Source organism: Artemia sp. Qi Xiang Cuo, chromosome 7, assembly GCF_049724085.1.
Source record: "Artemia sp. Qi Xiang Cuo chromosome 7, ASM4972408v1, whole genome shotgun sequence".
Lineage (NCBI taxonomy): Eukaryota > Metazoa > Arthropoda > Branchiopoda > Anostraca > Artemiidae > Artemia > Artemia sp. Qi Xiang Cuo.
Genome location: NC_142800.1, coordinates 43,868,536 through 43,891,020, shown reverse-complemented (window position 1 = coordinate 43,891,020; position 22,485 = coordinate 43,868,536). Strand labels below are relative to the sequence as shown.

The 22,485-nt window shown below is 35.5% G+C and overlaps 1 protein-coding gene across 1 annotated transcript in view; it reads left to right on the top strand.

Moving 5' to 3' along the window:
- The window catches only part of LOC148950313 (neural cell adhesion molecule 1-A-like), a 170,036-nt gene extending 147,794 nt beyond the window's left edge, over positions 1-22,242 (top strand). The window contains exons 10-11 of the mRNA XM_089091834.1: positions 2,322-2,493; positions 21,721-22,242. Coding sequence (XP_088947960.1) covers positions 2,322-2,425 — 104 coding nt within the window. The 3' untranslated portion in view covers positions 2,426-2,493; positions 21,721-22,242. The remainder of the gene's footprint in view (positions 1-2,321; positions 2,494-21,720) is intronic.
- Positions 22,243-22,485: the final 243 nt, after the last annotated feature.

Genomic DNA, 22,485 nt, shown 5'->3' with positions numbered 1-22,485 from the left:
CCCTCATATAAAAATCTACCAAACGCTCCCTAGTAGCTGGTGTCCAGCTATGCAGTACGGCATATTGAGGCATTAAATTATAAAACGTTTCCTCAGATGAAAGTAAAGAGCAACTTTAATATTTGGACCAGAAGTCATTCCTTGTATGTGGGAAGTGGAGCCCTATTCACCCCCCCCTCTTTCCACTAAAGCTTCATTGTACTTTAAAAAAAAAATCTCATTCTTATTCAGCAGCCCTTAAATTGAGCATTCATTTTGTTAAAGAATGGGGAAAAAACTCGGACTAGTCGGAAAGAGCGAGGGGTCAAGGACGGGGACGTCCCCTTAAATAAAAAAAATTAAAAATACTTTATGTTTAATAGAGAGGAGGAAGGAAATTTACAAGGATTATTTGAGTGACAGATCATTTGAAAATAAAAGAAATATAAAGAAAGTGGAGAGAACATTAAACTATGTATCAAGGAGGCGTAAAGTGAAGGCCATGGATAAAATTGGGGCGTGTCCCAGTTAAGGATAGAACGGTGCCGCAATTAGTGACAAGGAAAGAGTTAAAGAAAGACGAGTAGAACATTTTAACAACGTGCTAAACCGTGATAGAGTTGCAAGAAAAGATATAGAAAGGAATAAAAAACGTTTGTGACACTTTGGATGTGAAGGAAGATTTATTTTGTGAGGAAGGATTATTGACAGCACTAAAAAGATTAAAAAACATTATAGGGCCTCAGAGGCTCTTAGTGTCGCAAACGTGTCGTAAGTGAGTTTTTGAAATACGGTGGTTATGAGATTAGATAAAAATTATTAAAGATTATGAATATGATTTTTGAAAAAGGGGAAGTACCTAGGGATTTTAGGAAAACTTAAATTCAACCACTATATTAAAAAGGTGATAAACGTGAGTGTAGTAAGTACAGAGCCATTAGCTTGGTTCCTATTGGAAGCAAATTACTTAGTATGATTATACTTTTTATACTTCGAGATGGCATGGAAACAGTTTTAAAGAAAAGAACCGCAAGGTTTTAGTGCCTGAGTCATCAAACACCTTTAGTCGACAGTTTTATACATTATGAGCAAACGTTTGATTCAGCTGATAGAAGAGCTTTAGCGAAGGTCCTATTCTTGTATGGTATACTAGGTAAATACATTAAAGCGATGAGTACTGAGTACGAGAATGATTTTTGTGCGGGGGTATTATTTGGAGGAATTTTTCAAGTGGAGAAACTATTTCGGAAGAATTACCCTGAATTCTTTTGTAAAATTCAATTTATTTGTCTTTCTTCCTCTTTGCATGCACAATTTTACATATGGATAGAATATTACGACACAATTGTCCAGGGGGAATTCCCAGCGGAGATCAAAATTTCTGGCAAGATTGTCCTTGGAAAAATTTTTGCGTCCACAAAATGCTGCAAGGTAACAACTTTCTTCTTATTATACAAAAATGTTTCTGGCATTTATTTGAATTCATCACTGCTACTCTCAACCCCCCCCCCCACCTCAAAACCAATGATAAAGGTGTAGACTAAATGTATGTGTATGTCAAAATAGATTTTGAAAACGCCACTTAAGTGATAATAAGGCTTAAAAGTGTGCATATATTTGATTGTATCTGCAAAACCCAAACTTCTAACCACTCAATCGCCAACGTTGGTTGTTTTCTTTATCATTGTTTTGGTTATGTTGCTATATTTTTTCCCCTTGCTAGAACTAATTACTACTACTACTACTAACAGCTCACCGCAGTTACAAGCCGCCTGAGGCCAACACAGCTACGCACGCTCCTCCTCCATCCCAATCAATTCAAAGCCTCATTTTTACACCCACCCATGAAGTTCCCATTTCCTTTAAATCTTTCTTTATGGCGTCCTCCCACCCCAGACGAGGACGGCCGGTTGTCCGTTTAGCCCTTGAGGGTTGGCCAAAAAGGACAATTTTAGGCAATCGTCATCCTTCATCCGCACAACGTGCCCTAGCCACCTCAACCTTTCTTTCATTATATCCCTAGAGAGCGGTATTGAACCACATTTTTCGTATAGCCCATTGTTTGAAATACGGTCATAATTAACTACATTGTTTTATTCAAACTCAGGCACTTCAGAACTGTTAAAAAATTGTTGGTCATTTAACCAGTACAAAATTTATACATCTAAGATCGAACCCATAGTACCTTCATCAAAGATTTATAGATTTATAAAATAGGCCATTTTTAAAACACGTCGTCATTTTATTTTCATGCCAAAATTATCACAGGAGATACTACTCAATTTTTTTGTACGTGACTTGTACTTTCGTTGGCCCAATCATGTAATAAGGTTAATTTTTAGAACATGGTTTGATGTTGTATCCAGACATGGCACCCTCAAGAGAATTCATTCCCACATCCAAGGATAGTTTGTCAGGAAACGAACTAAGAGGTGACAAATCCTAGAATCTAATTTGGTTTTTCAACAAGTGCCTTAAATAGTTACTATTACTGAGCAACTGATGCTGAATCTGGTAAATATCTCTTTTATTTTACTCTTTTTTTTGTCACTTTCTTTTACATAGAATAGATAAGAATACCGTTTGTGTAATATAGTAAAATTGCTACTTCTGTATATTTTCCTTTATTAACCAAAAACTCCGGGTCAGAAAACGTTTACTGGAAGGGTCTTTTTCCTGCTTACAATTTTTCATTGATAGAAAGGTTTGCATGAGCAGCGTTTTACATTTTTCAGTCACCCCTTAGTTAGGAAAAAACAATTGATAACACTAATGCAACATTATGAAAAATCTCTATGTGCACCTTTATAAACTTATGAAGTTCAACTTTTATTTTCATTCCTGAGGTTTTATCTATTTTCTTACAAAAAAAGAACATATAAATTCTTCGTTCAAAAAAAATGAGTGCATGCCATTTTTGCCAGTTGTGTCCAGCCCTTAGCTTGTGGCATGTGTTTGTCCCTTAATTACTGTAGAACCCTTGCAAAAAGCAAAGACTTTTTAGTAGGTTAGATTTGTAGTTCTGAAACGGTTACATAGCTTTGTTTCAGGATAAAGTAAGTGCTGAGAAAATAAGAACGTCAGAATATAGCAAAAGGGTTTTAAGAGAAGAGAAGCGGTGATTTTAAACTTCTTTTAAGTGTGGATTGTTTTGGGTACCCGACTGACTAACTGTATCTCAAACTAAAGGTCCATGGTGTACTTTGCGAATGTATCCTGTTCACAATTGACACGTTTATTTTTTTTAAATAAAAATGTTTGGAATACTTCCAGAGATTACTTTTTTACTGATAAATCAGGTATTTCACTGCGGTTGCTTGGGAGTTGAACAGGCAAGCGCTGACGGAAATCCCCTCCAGCAACTAAAATTGTCCCTCCAAATAGCAAGTTTGGAAATTTTGAGACAGCCATTTCTTTAAAAATAGTTCAAAGATTAGATAACAAAACTCCAGAGTTGACACCCCCCAGACCCCACGGGCAACTGTTGTAAGTAATCCCTCGGGGACATTTAAGGTTCCTATGGAAGGATTAGTCGTATAGTCTCTTTTTGATAGAAGAGCATCGCTCAGTGCTGAAAACCATGTTGTGACCAAGATGGGCCCAGTCTTGCTGTGCGGTTTCAAGACGCTTCGGTGTAGACTTGAGAAGGTGTGTTGGTCCCCGTCTTGGTCTGGTATCCGGAACCAATGATTTTCCTGAGGCCAAAGTAACTTCAATGATTCATAGAACATGAAAATAGGAACTTGGAATATTACGACGCTAAAAATAACTATCGTATCGACATTTGGACTGACAAATTTAGACGATTTGAACTGGACTTTCTAGGAGTTTTAGCAACTTATTAGGGGTTTCAGAGACTTATTAGGAGTAGGGTTCATGATGAATAAGGAAGCTGCTAAGTCTTGTTTAGGCTGGGAAGGTATTAATAATAGAAATTAATCGTTAAGTGTATGAATAATGACTCGTAAGTTCAGGGTATCAATAATAGTAGTTTATGCCCCTGTAGAACCGACTGACGGGGATACTAGTGACTCTAACTTACAGTTACAGTTACAGCTCCTGTAACTTACAATTACAAGAGCAAATAGACAGGGTCCCAGGTAAAAATATGGTGTTTTATTAGGAGGTTTTAACGCTCAGGTCAGTAGAAATAGGGATAGAGGGTATCCTAGCCTAGCCTAGGTAAATTTGTTATAGGAAAAGAAAACAATAATGGCTACAGACAGCTGAAATTTTGTAGGTATATCAATCTAGTTATAAAACAATACAGGGTTTGGTCATAAAATAGCACGTGAGTTAACGTTCTATTTTATGACAGCAAACTTTATTGATTTTGTTATTGTAAACCGAAGACTGGAAGGGTAAATACAAGATACTAGGGTATATAGGAGTGCTTCTTTGATGTTAAAAGTAAAGATCACCATCTAGTTTGTGTTTAGGGTTAATTTAAAGTTGAAATTTTGGAAGGTTAACTACCTCCCGGGAAGTTATAATGTTGATAGACTCGAGGATGAGAACTAGAAGGAATCTTTCCAGAAACAGTTGAATACTAAACTGAAGAGCTTAAAATTTGACAATGTATAAGATGGGTGGAATAATTTTAGAAAAAACATTTGTGAAGTTTCTGATAATGTCTTAGGGAGGAATTTTACGAACGCAGCCAGGAATGCTAGTAAAAAATATTTATGTTTAATAGAGAGGAGAAGGGGCTTGTACAAGAATTATCTGAGTGATGTGACATATCAAAATTGCAAGTCCAAGTATTTGTCTTTGTTGGTTTTTTATAGAAAGTGTTGTTGTAGAAACTTGAAAATGGGCTCATTCGATGGAAATTGAAAGGGCTAGTGCCCTTTTTAATACTCGACAGTAATTCGAGGGCAACTAACTCCCCTCTCATGCCCACCATTTCCCAAAACACATAAAATCAGAAGTTTAAAATAACCATTTTGTTAAACGTAGTTTAAAGTTCCGGAAATTATGTCTGTGAGGATAAAAACCCCCCTCCCCCCCACACACACACAGACCTCAGGGCAAGGGTTTTAAGTTATGCCCAGGGGGCATATGAGGTTTCTATAGAAAGTGATGTTGTAGAAAGTTCAAAAAGGGCTCCTTCGATTGGAAATTGAAAGGGCTAGTGCGCTTTTTGATAGTCGAAAGTGATCGGAGGGCAACTAATCCCCTTCTCACGTCCACCATATCCCTAAGCACATCCAATCAAAATTTTGAGATAGCCATTTTGTTCAAGGTAGTTAAAAGTTCTGAAAATTATGTCTTTGAGGATGAACCCCCCCCCCCACACATACACCCTTCAGTGCAAGGGCTTTAAATTCTGCCCTGTGGGATGTAAGATTTTTATAGAAAGCGTCTTCGTAGACACTTCACAAAGGGCTCATCCAATCAGAAACTGAAAGGGCTAGTGCCCTTTTTAATAGTCGAAAGTGATTGAAGGGCAACTAAACCTTCCAAAACACATTTCCCCAAACACATCCAATAAAAATTTGAGATAGCCATTTTTGTCAACGTAGTTGAAAAATCTGGAAATTAGGTCTCGGAGGATGAAAACCCCCCACAGCCCTCAGAGTAAGGGTGGTAAGTTATGTCCTGGGGGCATTTAAGTTTTTTATAGAAAGATTTGTCGGAGAAACTTCAGAAAGGGGCTCATTCGATTGGAAATTGAAAGGGCTAGGCCCTTTTTAATAGTAGAAAGTGATTGCAGGGCCATTTCCCCAAACACATTCAATCAAAATTTTGAGATAGCCATTTTTTTCAACGTAGTTGAAAAATCTGAAAATTATGTCTTTTACGAAGACACCCCCCTCCCCACAGCCCTCTAGGCAAGGGTTGTAAATTATGCCCTGGGGGCATATAAGTTTTTTTCATAGAAAGTGTTGTTGTAGAAACTTCAAAAAGGGCTCATTCGATTGGAAATTGAAATGGCTAGTGCCCTTTTTAATAGTCGAAAGTGATTGGAGGGCAACTAACTCCCCTCTCATGCCCACCATTTCCCCAAACACATCCAATCAAAATTTTGAGATAACCATTTTGTTCAACGTAGTGTAAAGTTACGGAAATTATGTCTGTGAGTATAAAAACCCCCCTCCCCCCCACACACACACAGACCGCAGGGCAAGGGTTTTAAGTTATGCCCAGGGGGCATATAAGGTTTCTATTGAAAGAGATATTGTAGAAAGTTCAAAAGGGCTCCTTTATTTGGAAACTGAAAGTGCTAGTGCCCTTTTTAATAGCCGAAAGTGATTGAAGATCAACTAACCCCCTCACTCCCGCCATTTCCCCAAACAACTCAAATCAAAATGTATAAATAGCCAATTAGTTCAACGTAGTTGAAAGTTCGGGAAATTAGATCTTTGAGGATGATAACCCTGTCACAGCCCCCAGGGCAAGGGTTGTAAGTTAGGCCCTGGGGACTTATAAGGTTTCTTATAGAAAGCGTTGTCGTACGAACTTCAAAAAGAGCTTATTGAATTGGAAATTGAGAGAGTTAGTGCCCTTTTTAATTGTCAAAAGTGATTGGACGGCAAATAACTCCCCTCTCACGCCCACCATTTCCCCAAACACATCCAATCAAAATTTTGCGATAGCTATTTTGTTCAACGTAGTTGTAGTTTCTGAAAATTATGTCTTTGAAGATGACAACCCCCGCCCCCCCCCCGATCCCGCCGGGCAAGGGTTGTAAGTTATGAGTAATAAGCTATTAATCACCGCGAGATACACAAAACCTGTCAGACCATTTCTGTAGTTACACCCATTTCTGGACCAGTCAGAGATATTTCTACGAATCCTACACCATATAAATTGAGAAGAATATCGTGGCTATGATGTCATAACAACAAATCCACAGCAACCAGATTCAATATAAGGAGGGATTTTCATCGTAGCTCGTATTAGTACGAGGATTGAATTCAGAGAGAGAACTATTTGTTTTTTATGCTCTATTATTTGATAAGATATTAGCATAGAAAATGAGTGCTATGTTTACGCTATTGGAGCTTGAGTGTGGAGCAGGTAGTAGCAACGATATTAAGACAAGAGTACAAAACGTAGCAGTGGAAATTGCACGAGGATCTCAACTAAGCGTTAATTAGATTGATATGCATGCAAGATGTGGGATATCATTGAGAAAATTTAAAAAAGGAAAAGCAACTATACTTTGCCGCGAAACTGGATATAGTTCATATAAATAAACTTGAAACTTCTTAGAATGCAACAGTAAAATGTAGTGAAGAACATAAGTTTTATCAGTGATTCTTATTGCTATTGTAATTACATTTAACAAAATTGTTTATAAATCGAAGATTTTTGTAGTAGGTTAGCGTATATTCTTAAAGTAGCGAAAGAATCCTGGTTAGTCTGAAGTTGGTCGTGAGAGTTTTAGGATTGTAAAAAATAGATGGATTTGAGAAAGAGAAAATTATACAGAATCTTGTGTTTATGGAAAAAATTTTGATTCTAGATGATGATTTTCTGGAGTTACCTCTTCAAAGGAAGATATTTTCTCAGAGAATACTTGTTAATATAATGAAAACTGATCCTCCGTCATTAGCCTATTTTATGAAACTTTTACGTCGTGGTCCAAACGCATTTACAAAATTTATTAAAATATTAATCGAAACAGAACAAAATGATATTGTGGATTTGCTTTTGAACACACTACCTTAGAAATTTAAGACTATGATTTTTCACGAAAAAGATTTTGTTAAAACAGGATTTACTCCTCTCTCCCTGTGAATTTGCCGATCGTATGTCAGTTTCATTTTTTGCGGTGATAGTGTCAACACATGAAAAAATGTTCTATACATATCCAGTATGCATGTATTCACTGGGCAGCTGGTCATCATGTGAGAATAGTACAATGATTGACGAATACGGTGAAAAGTACAGATTATGAAATCCGTGTCAATAGTATAGAGGTTAAGCATTGCAAATTAATGGCTAGAATTCTTGTCTTGAAGAGATATGTGACTGTCACCCTAGCCGCCACCTATGTTCTAATTTACTCTATGGTAAATGTCATCTGTTGGAGAACGTACATTCTTGTATGACTAGAAATAGTCCTTAATGTGAACTCTGCTTATAGCTTAGAGAGACGGATCACCTGGGTTTTAAATCATTCTTAAAGGAGGAGTCAGATATACAATTCAAATGCTAAAGTTAAAAATCAATTTGGTTTCTTCGTCATCCCTTCGAAAACAAAGGCTGCAAACAGTTAAAGTGTTCTGATTTTTATTTAATTGTAACAGAGAGTGATTTTCCATTTGAGAACACTATGTGAGATATTGTCTCAAATAAGCAAATTGAAACACATGAATTTTACAATATGACTGAAAATAGAATCATTGACTATACAAAGAGACATGATAAGAGTGAAATTACATTATACTGTAGAAAATGAGACCCTGACAACTAAGCACATAATGATCAGTATATGGGGAATTCAGATGATCTACCCGCATTAGTTGCTCTCGACAAATACCTAAGTAGTGGAAGAAGAAATCTAAATAGTAGAAAAGTCGTTTTTTATTGTTTATATACATTATTTTTATTAATAAACGATTTTACATACATATTTAGAACATTTTATTCGTAGGGCACTAAAATAAAAATTAAACATGTTTTAAAGTATATTTTCCACTAGGAAGTCGTTCAGACGAGGAATGTCAGCGTAAATGTTGAGAAAATGCTTATAAGTATAGCCGTGACATCTGAACATGAGATAGAGTAGTGCATGAAAGCCACAGGTCTTAGTCGTTAAATCCCGAACTCTCCTCACATTTTGAATAATAGTTTTCCCACTGCTTTCAATAAAGTTGTTGATGTGTGGGGTGTACAATTTATATGATAGGCCAAGAGGATCAAAAAATTCTATATTCTTCGCTGTTTGAAAGATGCATAGCCAATGACCTGTCTTCACACTCGACGGACTGCTAAATAGGGTATTGATAACACTTGTATTTTTTCAATGATGTCTGATGGTATACAATAGGATTTATATTGGTACATGTATAAATCCATACTAAATACGCTGATTATTTGATTTGTGTTCTTGGTGCAAGGTCTAGTAAAACACTGCCGTCGGGGGTGATTTCCCAATAAGTTTCAAATTGACTCAGTGATATTAATGTGATAATTTCAGTCAAAGTTTTGGCAAATGTGCACTCTAAACGTACATTCCCCGTTCTTACTATCTTCAAATCTTAAGCGCCAGCCAAGTCCGAAATAATTACGTCATGATTTTTTGAAAAGATTGAATTGATTATTACATTTCAACATAGTTGTGAGTCATGATCTCGAGATAGCATAGTCAACTCTTACACACTTCTTTAGGATTTTTGTCAAATAATAAAGTGCGCAATGGACTCCAATTTAGTTTGCGCACAAGGTTGCACAAGCCAAAAAATTAATATCATGGGGGGAAGCGGTATATGATACAATGGCACTAGTACTCTTCGCTAGGAAAGAGGTGAGTTTTGAGGGTAATTCTGAGTCGATAATTGACGAATTGGTGTAACTACGAGAGTCAGTGGCAATGTGATGTTGATAAGTGACTGTATGAGGAGCACGAAGTTTGATATTGTTACCATTGGCTCTCATTTTTTCCACTGCCAATGCAACAGAGCTCATAACCAGTTGTTTTCGAACATGAAGAATTGCTGAAGTGATAATGACATTCTCTTCAGGTGCTGCAGCAAGTGTTTTTCTCAAAATGAGAGCTAGTTGCAACTTCATGTCAATTTTAACATTAGGAGGCAACCATTGAAATATATTAAATATCTCACGATTTAATTTTCCAAATAAATGATACTCTTGGGTCACTGCAGCAGTTAACTCACCCTCAGTACCAACATTCGATCTATATTCATATCCCAGTGCCTTTCCTCTCAACTCGTTGTATGACTGGAGTCATCAACATAAATTGTATGTTGCTCTCATTGTTTTATAAATCATTGTTAGTGGTCACTAAACTTACATTAATGAATACATTAATTTGTTTGAATCAGTTGTGTAGGATACAGTTTTCATAGGACAGGCCATCGCTAGCAGTGGGAATTGTATTTTTTGACTTTTTCTTCACCACAACATTTAAATAATTAAATTTTGATGATAAATCTATGAAATAATCTTCATTGGAAAACACCTGAAAGGGTATATTTTCCGACAGAGGTTGTTGAGGATGAAATTGTTCATACTAATCATACTTGACACTGACATCAATATTTTCAGCATTGAATAGATTCAATGATGAGCTGATTGATGGGTGCGATTCTTTGTGGGGGAGATAGGTCATCTTAATAGAAGAAACCCTTCTTTGATCTAACAATCTTTTTCTTCTTCTTTTTATTAATCTTCTTCCTTTTTTGCCTTAAAGTCGTTGTTGATGTCTTTCGCTTCCCACCTGGGTAGAGACTGATGAGTGAATGATAACCACGAATTGTTTTTAATACCTTAACCTTTTTCTTAAATTTTAATTGTTCGCCAACTGCTCTTGCTAAAGATCTAATATTTTCTTTAAAACTCTCGTTGAATCATTAAATTTTGATGATAAATCTATGAAATAATCTTCATTGGAAAATACCTAAAAGTGTATATTTTCCGACAGAGGTTGTTGAGGATGAAATTGTTCATACTAATCATACTTGACACTGCCATCAATATTTTCAGCATTGAATAGATTAAATGATGAGCTGATTGATGGGTACGATTCTTTGTGGGGGAGATAGGTCATCTTAATAGAAGAAATCCTTCTTTGATCTAAAAATCTTTTTCTTCTCTTTTTGTTGGTCTTCTTCCTTTTTTCCCTTAAATTCGTTGTTGATGTCTTTCGCTTCCCATCTGGGTAGAGACTGATGAGTGAATGATGACCAAGTACCCTATTTTAATCCCTTCACATTTTACTGAGACTTTAATTGTTCACCAACGGCTCTTGCTGAAGGTCTAATATTTTCTTTAACACTCGCTTTGACATTTTTACCCGACCTCCAGTCCTGTAGTGTTGAGGCAGCATAATTTGCTGCAGCAGGTACAAAATATATTCTGGTAAGGGATGGTGCAGAACAAAATAGCCTAGCAAACCAACTACCAAGATCATAGCCAGAAATTGTAGTACGCTCCTTGTAATTGTTCAATCCATGACCTATTTGACGAGGACGAGGACCTATTTGACGAGCACCAACATAGCAGTCAATATCTGGATAGACAGATGGAATACTTCTATTATTCATCTTAGGCAATGGGTCAAAAATGACCTGTAATTACAGGTAAACCTTTTTTTATTGCTAGAGGATCACCCAATTCACTTCTTAGTGTTAACTGACAGAGTTTCAAATATGAAGTGTTTACAGGAACATACTGAAGATGCTTTTTATTATAGTGGAACATGTTCATGCGTTGTTTTTCGTTCAAGAACACGTAGGAGGAGAACCTTTGAATTACCAACTCTCGATGTTTCCACAAAGAACGCATAAAGAAATACACAAGAGTCCGAGGCGAAACCGGGTGGATAATCAGCAATGATAACATGATTCATCCCACTAACAGTTCCACCACTTTTACCATTAATTATATTGTGTTTAAAACCAAGATTATATCTTAGATTATCATTGAGAATAACCTTTTTATTGGCAATGGGTGAACTAATGTAGATCTTGTCCTCTTCCTTTGAATAGTTGAATTGAAAGATTCCTTTTTTACGAGCGAAAATTCTTTCATTGATAGTATGACACAAATAATTCATATAACTGAGTTTCTCGTATTGTAATACGTCAAATTGATATTCAAATGAATTTACCTTTTCAATTTTATCTCGATCGCTAAGGAGTGGCCAATCATCATGTTGATCGCTAAGGAGTGGCCATTCATAGGGTCTAATTTTTATATCAACATGTAATCCTTTCTCAAGATATCAAATCTATTTTTGAGAATACAGTCGACAAGAGCCAATTCAAACTTTCCATCCTCGAATTTGATGGTGGCGGAGAGTTTTGTCCAAAAATCACTTGTTTTATTCAAATCATTGTAGAGAGGGTCGGAGACGTTGGACATAAACGTTACATAAGAATCATTGGGCATTGTTAGTGTCTTCAACTGCAATCCAAGAATCAAAACCAGAGTTGTATCCTAGCCAACGAACAAGCAACTGTTTCTTGCCCCTGAGAGTACGACTCTTTAATATCTTTTCAATTTGATAGATTTCACTATTATTTTTAACTTTTTGTAGTTCATAGTCATTAAGGCCAACAAGAATCTCAACATCTTTGGTGTCTCGTAGATGATACGCTTTGGGTCTGGCGTTTAGGATTTTTGACACTTTAAAAAATCCAGTTGACCACAAATAATTCCCCTTTTCAAATCTAATAGTGGTTCTATCGAGTTTAACACTATCACCAACACTGAATTTTTTCTATATAGTCTTTTCATTGGACAAATACTGTTCCAGGGAACTATCAAGTGTATTATTATCAGAATAATGGACTGCTGTTGTGGTTGAGTTGGACAATGATCGATGGGGTCATTGATTATAAATCAATATGATTTTATCTAAATCATGAATAAAAGCAGCAGTATTTTTCAATATATAATATCTTGAAATTAAAAGTCGAATAGTTCTTGTCAATAGTTCGGCCAATGCAGCCTTTATAGGACAGTGACTATGATGGAGGATTGTATTATATTTCAATAGTATTTTTCGACATGTGGATGAACAAATTCATTACCCTGATCCGTTTGAGTTTTTTTATAAGAATCTTGTTCAAGAATACTTTCTATAGCCTGAACAACTTCAACACCTCTCTTTGTCCGCAATGGAATGGCTTACAAATAGCGACTAAAACACTGATTGCAAGTAGAATGTACTTGTATGGTGTAATGTGACGCCTTTGAAAATCATCTAGAGTTAAGAGATCTGATTGCATTGTATGCAGTGGGGAAAAGGCTTTAGTTTTCGATAATCATTACCATGAACCCTATGATTTCGATGTACAGTGTAACTTGGTTCATTTTGTAGATGTCTTGTACACTTTTCGAGTCAACACCAGTACTTTGGAAAGAGTGATGGGGGAACTTAAACTTCCCGTTTCGCCAATATTTTCATAAACATGTTTCAAAACTTCAACTATTTTGATCATAAACACGTAGTGTAACGTCCAATACCCTTTTCCATACTAGTGGGTGATGATAATGACTTTGAGTTGATATCAATACGTCTTAGCTTTTTTCTGGGTACCACTGGCCTCGTCATCGTCAAATCAATGTTTCCACTAGGTGTACTAGTATTTTCCAACATTGATTTAAAATCTTCACCCGTTTCTTCTTCTTCTCCTTCTTCTTCTTCTTCTTGTTTTAATGTTGTTGATGATGGTGATGGACTATGCTCTTGGAATTTCTTTAGAATTTGCTTATTGATAATAAGACTTTTCGGGAAGTTTAATGTATTTAAAAGTTGAATAGATGACTGTCAAATGATAAAAGTCCTTTACGATTTGTAACCATATCATAAATTAAAACAAGTAGATTATAACTCTTCCCTTGAATTATAATTCATTTCCAATTGCTATCAACTTGAACATGATCTTGACCACTTTCCATGAGCTATGTTCTGAGTCTTTTACTTTTTTAACGACAATAGTTTGGCAGTATATTTACAAATCTTGCCACTATTTAATTCGATTCGTCATCCTTCTTTAATTGTGCTAACCTTCCAGCAGCAGCAGAATCTTGAAGAGAATTTTCTTTTTGTGATCAATGACACTTACATTGACTTGTCTCAAACGATAGGGCTTATGTTTATCCACACGTCGAAGTGCATCTTGAAGTAAAAGTAGTTTGTATCATCACCAATATTATCATTTTTAATGAATTTGCTCTGATTGTCCTCAAAGTGTTCCACAAGTTAAAGAGCGAGTTCTATTGGGGTCAATTTATAGGGTTTAGCCACCTAGAAAAAACCCTGCAATTATTGGCACTTTTTATTTAATAAATACAATACACTTAATCAAGATTTTTTTTCTTCATTTACAAAAAAAATTTTTCATACAACAACAACAAAAACAACAACAACATTAATTTGAAATACTTCTTAGGAAAAAAACACATTTTTATTAAACAATAAATACACTTAATCAAAATAATATCACAGTTTTTTTTTGTTTTTTCTTCATTTTATTTACCTAAAAATATTTTTTACGACACATTTAATCAACAACAACAACATTTTAATTTGAAATGGGCCCCCCACCCCCACCCCACCCTCATTTAGAACATTTAGATAGTATAAATTTTCAAGTCAAGATATATACTTTGAGCTTCATGCTCCCAACTATTAACAAAAGTATTCCATTGTTCAATTCTATCTGAACACTTTACATGTAACAATTCATCTTCCTTGCTTAAGGGGAATGACTCCCAAACATCAATCTTCTATAAACAAAGTAATATGATTTCTACAAAATTTTAATTTACTTATATTAAATATATACACTTAGAAATGGGCCCCTCGGGGGCGGGCGCTGCAGCGGCCGAAAGCCAAACCGGAAAGCACGGGGGGCCCACTGCGGCGGGCCAGGCCCGGACCGGAAGGCGCGATATTATGAAGAAATAACTCTACCTTGCAATCACACACACAGACTCACACACACAGACACACACATAGAAAACTAACATATTTTGATAAAAAAATGTTTCCCCACCCACCCACTTTGTATTATGAAAAAAAAATGAAAGAAAGAATTTAAGTTCATTTATCCAGACCCAGTTGTTTTCTGTACTTTATGAATTCAACTCAATCTGAAATCAGATAGTGTCCGTGTGGAAGTACCTTAACATCATCCTCAAGTGAATAAACTTTGTCTTATATGGCTGACATGGCATTTTTCTCAACTCTAACTGTGTAGTTTTTATATTGCAAAGAGTGAATCGCCATGACTTTTACTCTTAGGACTAAGCAACGTTCTACACAGTTTCCATAAACACTCATATTAAAATTATTTTACAAAGTGTGTAGGCACCCCCTTCCAAACTTGTTGGATAACCTTATTGTGCGTTTCCACACAATACACCTTCGGACCAGGAAACACACCATTGGATATCAAGTCGCTTCCTCTTAAAATAAAATAATTTCTTAGACCACACTGCTTTTCCATTTACAAAAAAAAATTAAACAACAAAAACGGGTTTTAATTTCTATAAAGCAGTGAATACAAAACAATTAATTAAACAAAAAATACTCCGAATATTTCGGCCCCACATCCGGGAGCCTTTCTCAACGAAAAAAAAATTCTTACATCAACATAAAAAACATACTAAACAAAAAAAAGAAAAAACATAAATAAATAGGAAAAGAAAACTCACATATTAAATAAACAATGCCATTCACTGGCGTATAAACAAAAGTGAATGGAATTGTTTATTTAATATGTGAGTTTTCTTTTCCTATTTATTTATATTTTTTCTTTTGTTTGTTTAGTATGTTTTTTATGTTGATGTAAGAAATTTTTTTGTTTTTTTTTTCGTTGAGAAAGGCTCCCGGATGTGGGGCCGAAATATTCGGAGGATTTTTTGTTTAATTAAGTGTTTAGTATTGACTGCTTTATAGAAATTAAAACCCGTTTTTCTTGTTTAAATTTTTTTTTAAATAAAATCTTTTTTTAAATCTACAGATATTAACGTTTAAATTCTCAATAAATAAAATCTCTGACCCACTTCCCCCCTTATTATAATTATCCAGTTTAGTTACGATGCTCTTAATCCAATCCAAAAATACCTCCTCGTAATTTTCCAAATGCGGGTGCATTGGTAGCATCTCAGTATGTACAAACATTGAATATACCTCGCCCGCATTTTCATTTAAATAAAATAATTTTAGTACTATTGACGCTTTTAAACTGCCTCTTCCTCTCCACACCCTCATCTCTTGTTCAAGAAGGGCTCGAATCTTGTTCACTTAGGAATGTGTAATAGCCAGGGGATCTGTTACTATATCCCCAGACATTAAAGAATTAAAGGGATCACTGAAAATGGCTCCATAAACATTGATATGGTGCGAGGCAGAGTTAGACAAGGAAAAAATCTGGTAGTGTAGTTGCCGGTGGTAGCGGTGATATTTCAATATCATCATTACCACTCTGCTGAACCTCAATAAGGGGGATGGAGGGTGGTGTAAAATCTCCCAATTCATTATTACAACCAGTCTGTTCAATCTCAATAATGGGGCTGGGCGTGGTGTGAAATCACCCAAGTCACTAAGCATAACTTCCAGTATGTTTGGGCTTAGTTGATCAGCTATTTTGAATTTATTTTGAACTTCAATATTGTCCATTAAAATAGTGGGGGGAGGGTTTTAAATTAACCCACGAGTGAAATCGTCCAAAATAATGCATGTGTTTGGGGATAGCTGATCAACCCACCCAACATCATCTTTTGACACAATTTGATTTGCATATGTATTGGCATAAATAAAACCACCAAGTGAACCCGGTTCAAGTGCACTTGGGGAATATCCCCTAAATATTCGTTTATAAACTTACTTGGCCATTCCGGGTCCTCAGTCATGTCTATATCACAGGTTGAATCCTCTAGGCTAGCTAATTCCCCAAAACAGTCGTTTAAAAAACCCCATTGCCTTTCTATGTTATCGTTGAAAATAATCGACTCTTGAGCTGATGTTGATGGAGGAGGCGATAATTCACCAATGTTAATCTATAAAAACAGGATTTATTTTCCATGTGAAATATGCACTATTTTATAAGGTCAAAACAATAAACTATTAATCAACTCTATGCTCATTGATGTAAATAGAAAAAAAAATTCTCCCCTCCATTCCTCTTTTTCCTAGAATTAGCCCATGAGTTAATACACACACAACTAGCTAATTTAAAATTGTTAAGAATAAAAAAAAGAATCGATGAATGCTGTAACATAAAATATAACAAGGAGTATCTATCCCTTTAGATCGACGCTAAATTACCGTTCGTAATCTATTTTCTGTTGCGAAATTGTAAGTGTATTATAAACTTGAAGAAAAAACATTATTAATGATTTTCATTAATGTAAAATAGAAATAGATGTTTCCCCCCCCCACCCCCTTCTTTTTCCTACAATTAGCCCATGACTTAACATACACAACTTGTTGGTTTAAAATTATTAAGACTAAAAAAGAAGTATCGATGAATGCTATAACATAAAATGTAACAAGGAGTATCTAACCCCTTAAGTTGACGTTAATTTATCGCTCATGATCTATTTTCCCTTGCAAAATTGTATGTGCATTATAAACTTGAAGAAAAAAAGGATTATTAAGGATTTTCATTTATGTAAAATAGAAATAGGGTTTTTTGTGCCCCTCCATTCCTCTTTTTCTACAAACACCCCTTGACTTAATATACGTAACTAGCTGATAAATTCACTTATAGTTATGTCAAGAGAGTCATTGGTCGGTTTAATTTGAGACACATCATTAGCTAGCTATTATAGATGACCTGGTTGTCACATGGATGCGCATACATGATCATTGATTCCCTCTACATGTTCTTTGAAGCAATCAACTCTATATAGTCCATGTCAGGTCTGGATCTGTCATTCTCATCCAGCCTTAGTCTTTTCTTATTTGGATGTTGACCAGCATTTTCCTTGAATACAAAATTTAAATTTAGTTTTTTCATCAAGTAACACCAAAAGACGGAGTCTAATAATCTCTTTCATTACACAGGATAAATGAAAAAAAAGTATGCTTTTTTATACTGAAAGTAAGGGACAAGATTAAAACTTAGGGGAGTAAATTATTTTGCTCAAAATCTCATCTGGTTAAACTCCTAAATCATAAAAAGGAATCAGCGCTCCCTAAAACGGTCTCAACCCATAGAATAATAATGCAAATAAGATGCACACAAAAAATATAACACAATTTGCGTATTAGTTCCAATAGATTATATTCCGAATATGAAGGGGTGTCACCCCTCCTCAATACCAAGCCCCCTACACTAAAGGTGTTTTGCACTTTCAAAACACTCCGTGTGTGTTTTTTAGCAATTTTTAAATCTAACATAGAAATTCTTCATCACAAATTAAGCCGATTACAACCATTAGACAAAGGTTTTTAAATCCCTATACCGGAAAGGATTTAAGCCTGTGACAGCGGAAGGTATTCCAGGAAGAATCAAGCGATAGTTATCTTTGCTATTCCAGTATCTGATACAAACCTATTTACATACATGTCAGACAATGATTGACTTAATTGAATGCACAAAATGATTTTTTTTTATTATAACGCAAGAAAACATTTACTCACCAACATTCGCTTGGAGTTCTCCATTTCCCTCATCAGTGCAAATAATCAATCAAAAAAAGCAAATAATCTATTCGAATCGTTGAAGTAGTGTTTTCAAACTGTAGAAAACCGTAATCTACATCTGTATTTTATACTAAAAAAATTGAATATATTACCCGATGGCAAAACTGAAGCGGTATTTTTTTTTCTTTTAGGATATTCAACATTAAATGGTATGCAGTTGGCATGTATTAAGGTAGAAAATCTGACGGGCTTGGCTCTTGACGCCAGAAACCTGTCCGAAATGGGTGTAACCACTCCAGAAAGTCGTCTGACAGGTTTTGTGTATCTCGCAGTAATTAATAGCTCACTACTGTTATGCCCTTGGGGCATATAAGGTGTTTATAGAAAGTGTTGTCGTAGAAACTTCAAAAAGGGCTCATTCAATTGGAAATTGAAAGGGCTTGTGCCCTTTTTAATAGTCGAAAGTGATTGGAGAGCAACTACCCCCCCCCTCACGCCCACCATTTCCCCAAACACAATCAATCAAAATTTTGAGACAGCCATTTTGTTCAACGTTGTTGAGATGTTCTGGAAATTAGATTTTTGAGGATGACACCCCCCCCCCCAGCTATCAGGGCAAGGGTTGTAAGTTATGCCCTGGGGGCATATAAGGTTTTTACAGAAAGTGTTGTCGTAGAAACTGCAAAAACGGCTCATTCAATAGAAATTGAAAGGGCTAGTGTCTTTTTTAATAGTCGAAAGTAATCAGAGGGTAACTAACCCCACCTCACGCCCACCATTTCTCCAAACCCATCGAATCAAAATTTTGAGATAGCCATTTTGTTCAACATAGTTGAAAGTTCTGGAAATTATGTCTTTAAGGATGACAAACCTCTCCACACCCCTCAGGGCAAGGGTTGTAAATTCTGCCCTTTGGGGATATATGGTTTTTACAGAAAGTGTTGTCGTAGAAACTTCAAAAAGGGCTCATTCAATTAGAAATTGAAAGGGCTAGCGACCTTTTTACAGTTGAAAGCGATTGAATAGAAACTAATCCCCCTATCATGCCCACCATTTCCCCAAACACATCCAATCAAAATATTGAGATAACCCTTTTGTTCAACGTAGTTGAAAGTTCTGTAAATTAGGTCTTTGAGGATGACAATCCCCCACAGCCCTCAGGGTAAGGGTTGTAAGTTTTGCCCTGGGGGCTTATAAGGTTTTTACAGAAAGGGTTGTCGTAGAAATTTCAAAAAGGGCTCATTCGATTGGAAATGAAAGGGTTAGTGCCCTTTTTAATAGTAGAAAGTGATTGCAGGGCAACAAGCCCCCCTCTCACGCCCACCATTTCCCCAAACACATCCAAAAAAAATTTGAGATAGCCATTTTGTTCGACGTAGTTGAAAGGTCTGGAAATTAGGTCTTTGAGGATGACAAACCCCCCACAGCCCTCGGGGCTAAGGTTGTAAGTTGTTTCCTGGGTGCACATAATGTTTTCATAGAAACTGTTGTCGTAAAAACTTCAAAAAGGGCTTATTCCAATGGAAATTGAATGGGATATTGCCCTTTCTAATAATCAAAAGTAATCGGATGGAGAATCCCCCCCCCACGCTCATAATTTCCCCAAAAATTTCCGATCAACATTTTGATATGGTCATTTTGTTCAACGTAGTTGAAAAGTCTAGAAATTATTTCTTTAAGGATGACAACCCTCCCCCAATAGCCCTTTGGACAAGGGTCGTAAGTGATGCCCTTGGGCCATATAAGGTTCTTAGAGAAGTTTTGTCGTAGAAGCTTCAAAAAGGGGTCATTTGATTGGAAATTGAGAATACTAGAGCCTTTTTTATTAGTAGAAAGTGATAAAAAGGCAAATACCCCCCCCCCCCCCCTACGCCCATCATTTCCCAAAACACTTCCAATCAAAATTTTGAGATAGCCATTTTGTTCAGCGTATCAGAACGGCCGGGAAATTATGTATTTAAGGATAACAAAACCCCCAGCCCTCATGGTAAGTATTGAAAGTTATGTCCTGGGGGCATATAAGGTTTTTATAGAAAGCGTGGCCATATAAACTTCGGAGGGGGTTCATTGGATTGGTAATCAGACGCTCTAGTGCTCTTTTTAAGAGTCAAAGTTATCGGATGGCCGCTACCCCCCCCACACACACAAACACACATGTCGTATTGTCCCGAAATTTATCTAATAGAAATTTTGCGATAGCCATTCTCAAATTTTCTTTTATTTGATTAATTTAAGAAATCAAAAATCAATTAAGGTTTTAAGGAATAAATATCAGCATATGTGTATTAAACTGACAATGCACATTTTTTTTTTTTTCAGTAAATTCATTTGAATTTTTTTCAGTAAAGTACAAATTATATTCTGGCTTTTAGAAAGCTTGGGGTTTTGAGCCCTACTCATATTAATTTCTGCTTGTTTTGAGTTTGACTGTTATTTATTTTAATTTCTGTTTGTTTCGGGTTTCATTTATTTATTGATATTGATTTGTGGTAGTTGTATTCTTGGTAGATGATTTGATTCTATTTTTGTTCATTATCTTTACTTTTTTTTAAGAACTTATTTTGTTGAAAAAAAATGTTGATTAATAATAAAAAAAAAGCTTACACGGGCCCAAAGCTCAAAGGAGGCCATAGACGGTCAATCATTTTGATCAAAATTTTCCATCAATTGATTGACGTGTACTTTAATCAACCTTCAATCGACCCTTCAATCAACCCTTCTATATTGACCAAAGCTAATCTAACACACCGCTTTTAATCAAAATGACTGAGTCATTCAAACTTTCTATCAATCACTGTCAACGGTTGACTCAAGCGTCAAACAGGTTCCTAGACGGTCAATCATACTTTAGTCAATCGATTGATAAAAGCTTTTGATCAAAATGATTGACTGTCTAAGGCCTCCTTAAGATACTGTTATTGGATTGTTTCAAATGCCCTAAGGGAAAATGGATTAGGTGAAAACTGAGAGACATATAAAGTTCTAAACGTCTGTTGAAATTGCCTTTTCCAGCCGTAGTGGATTAACTGGTTTGCCCTAAAAATTAGTAAATTTAATTTTAATGTTCATTCTGTTTTAATCACTATCACTTCAATCTTGCTCCATAATTTTTAAAAGTTGTTTCAGCAACAACTGTTTTTCTTAAATGGTACGGTTTCAAAGTATTAATTGGAATGGATATTCATTGAAAATTTCCCAAATATTTTCTTACTATATTTGTTTCCTTGGATAGATGCAAAGATGACATACTCTGAGCTAGGCATATAACCTCGCTAAAAATTGAGTTGAGCTTCCTTAAATGTTTACTTAAATCATATTTTTATTAAACGTTTAAATTGTCATTCTTCGAAAGTGTAAATTGGTGTATTTTCTACATTACCTATTGAAATAACATTTACATGGAAGACTATTAGCTAATATTTTGCTTACTCTTTATTTTTCAGGTTATCATTATGATAATCCAGACGCTCGTTACCATCATTCCTATACAAAATCGTATAGCGATCTATATACTTTTCAAGAGGCAGATCCACAAAAATTAAATGGGACGGATATGTGCAGAAAACAAAGAATTATAAGACAACAATTTTCACCTAAGATAATGGACTTACTAGCTTGCAATTGACAGTCAACTCACCATGCAAATCAGCCTTTAACATGATGCTAGAGAAGGTTCGAAAAATTTCACGAACTGGGACAGTACTCATTTTATCCAGTCAAACTAAAGAGCAAGCCAAGTGAATATGAAATGATTAGGCTTGAAATCAGCCATGCTGCTTATTGCAGTGAAAAATTCATCCTTCCTGGAATAGTCATAACTGCCCTTTGGTTTTCATACCATAATTTTTAGTTGATTGTTTTACTTCTCCCATGGCTGATGGTTTTGTATTTAATAAATTTGAAGCTAATTACATAAGATATGAAAGCTGAATGTGTACTTTATTTTGTTAATACATTTGTTTCTGTGTTTTCACGATTCGTTACTCTTTTCTTTTCTAGCCGAATCAGGTTTCTATCTGTCCTATAAAAGAAAAGTTTGCTTTTATTTAATGTGTTCCTGAAAAGCGTAAACACGACTGTAAGCGTCATTTGCTGACAAAAAAAGGAAGGTGAATTTGCTGACAAAAAAGGAAACAGAGTGAGATTCAACTAGATGAATTTAGCTCAACATTTTGAAATGAAAGTGTTCTTAAAAGAATTCAGTTAAA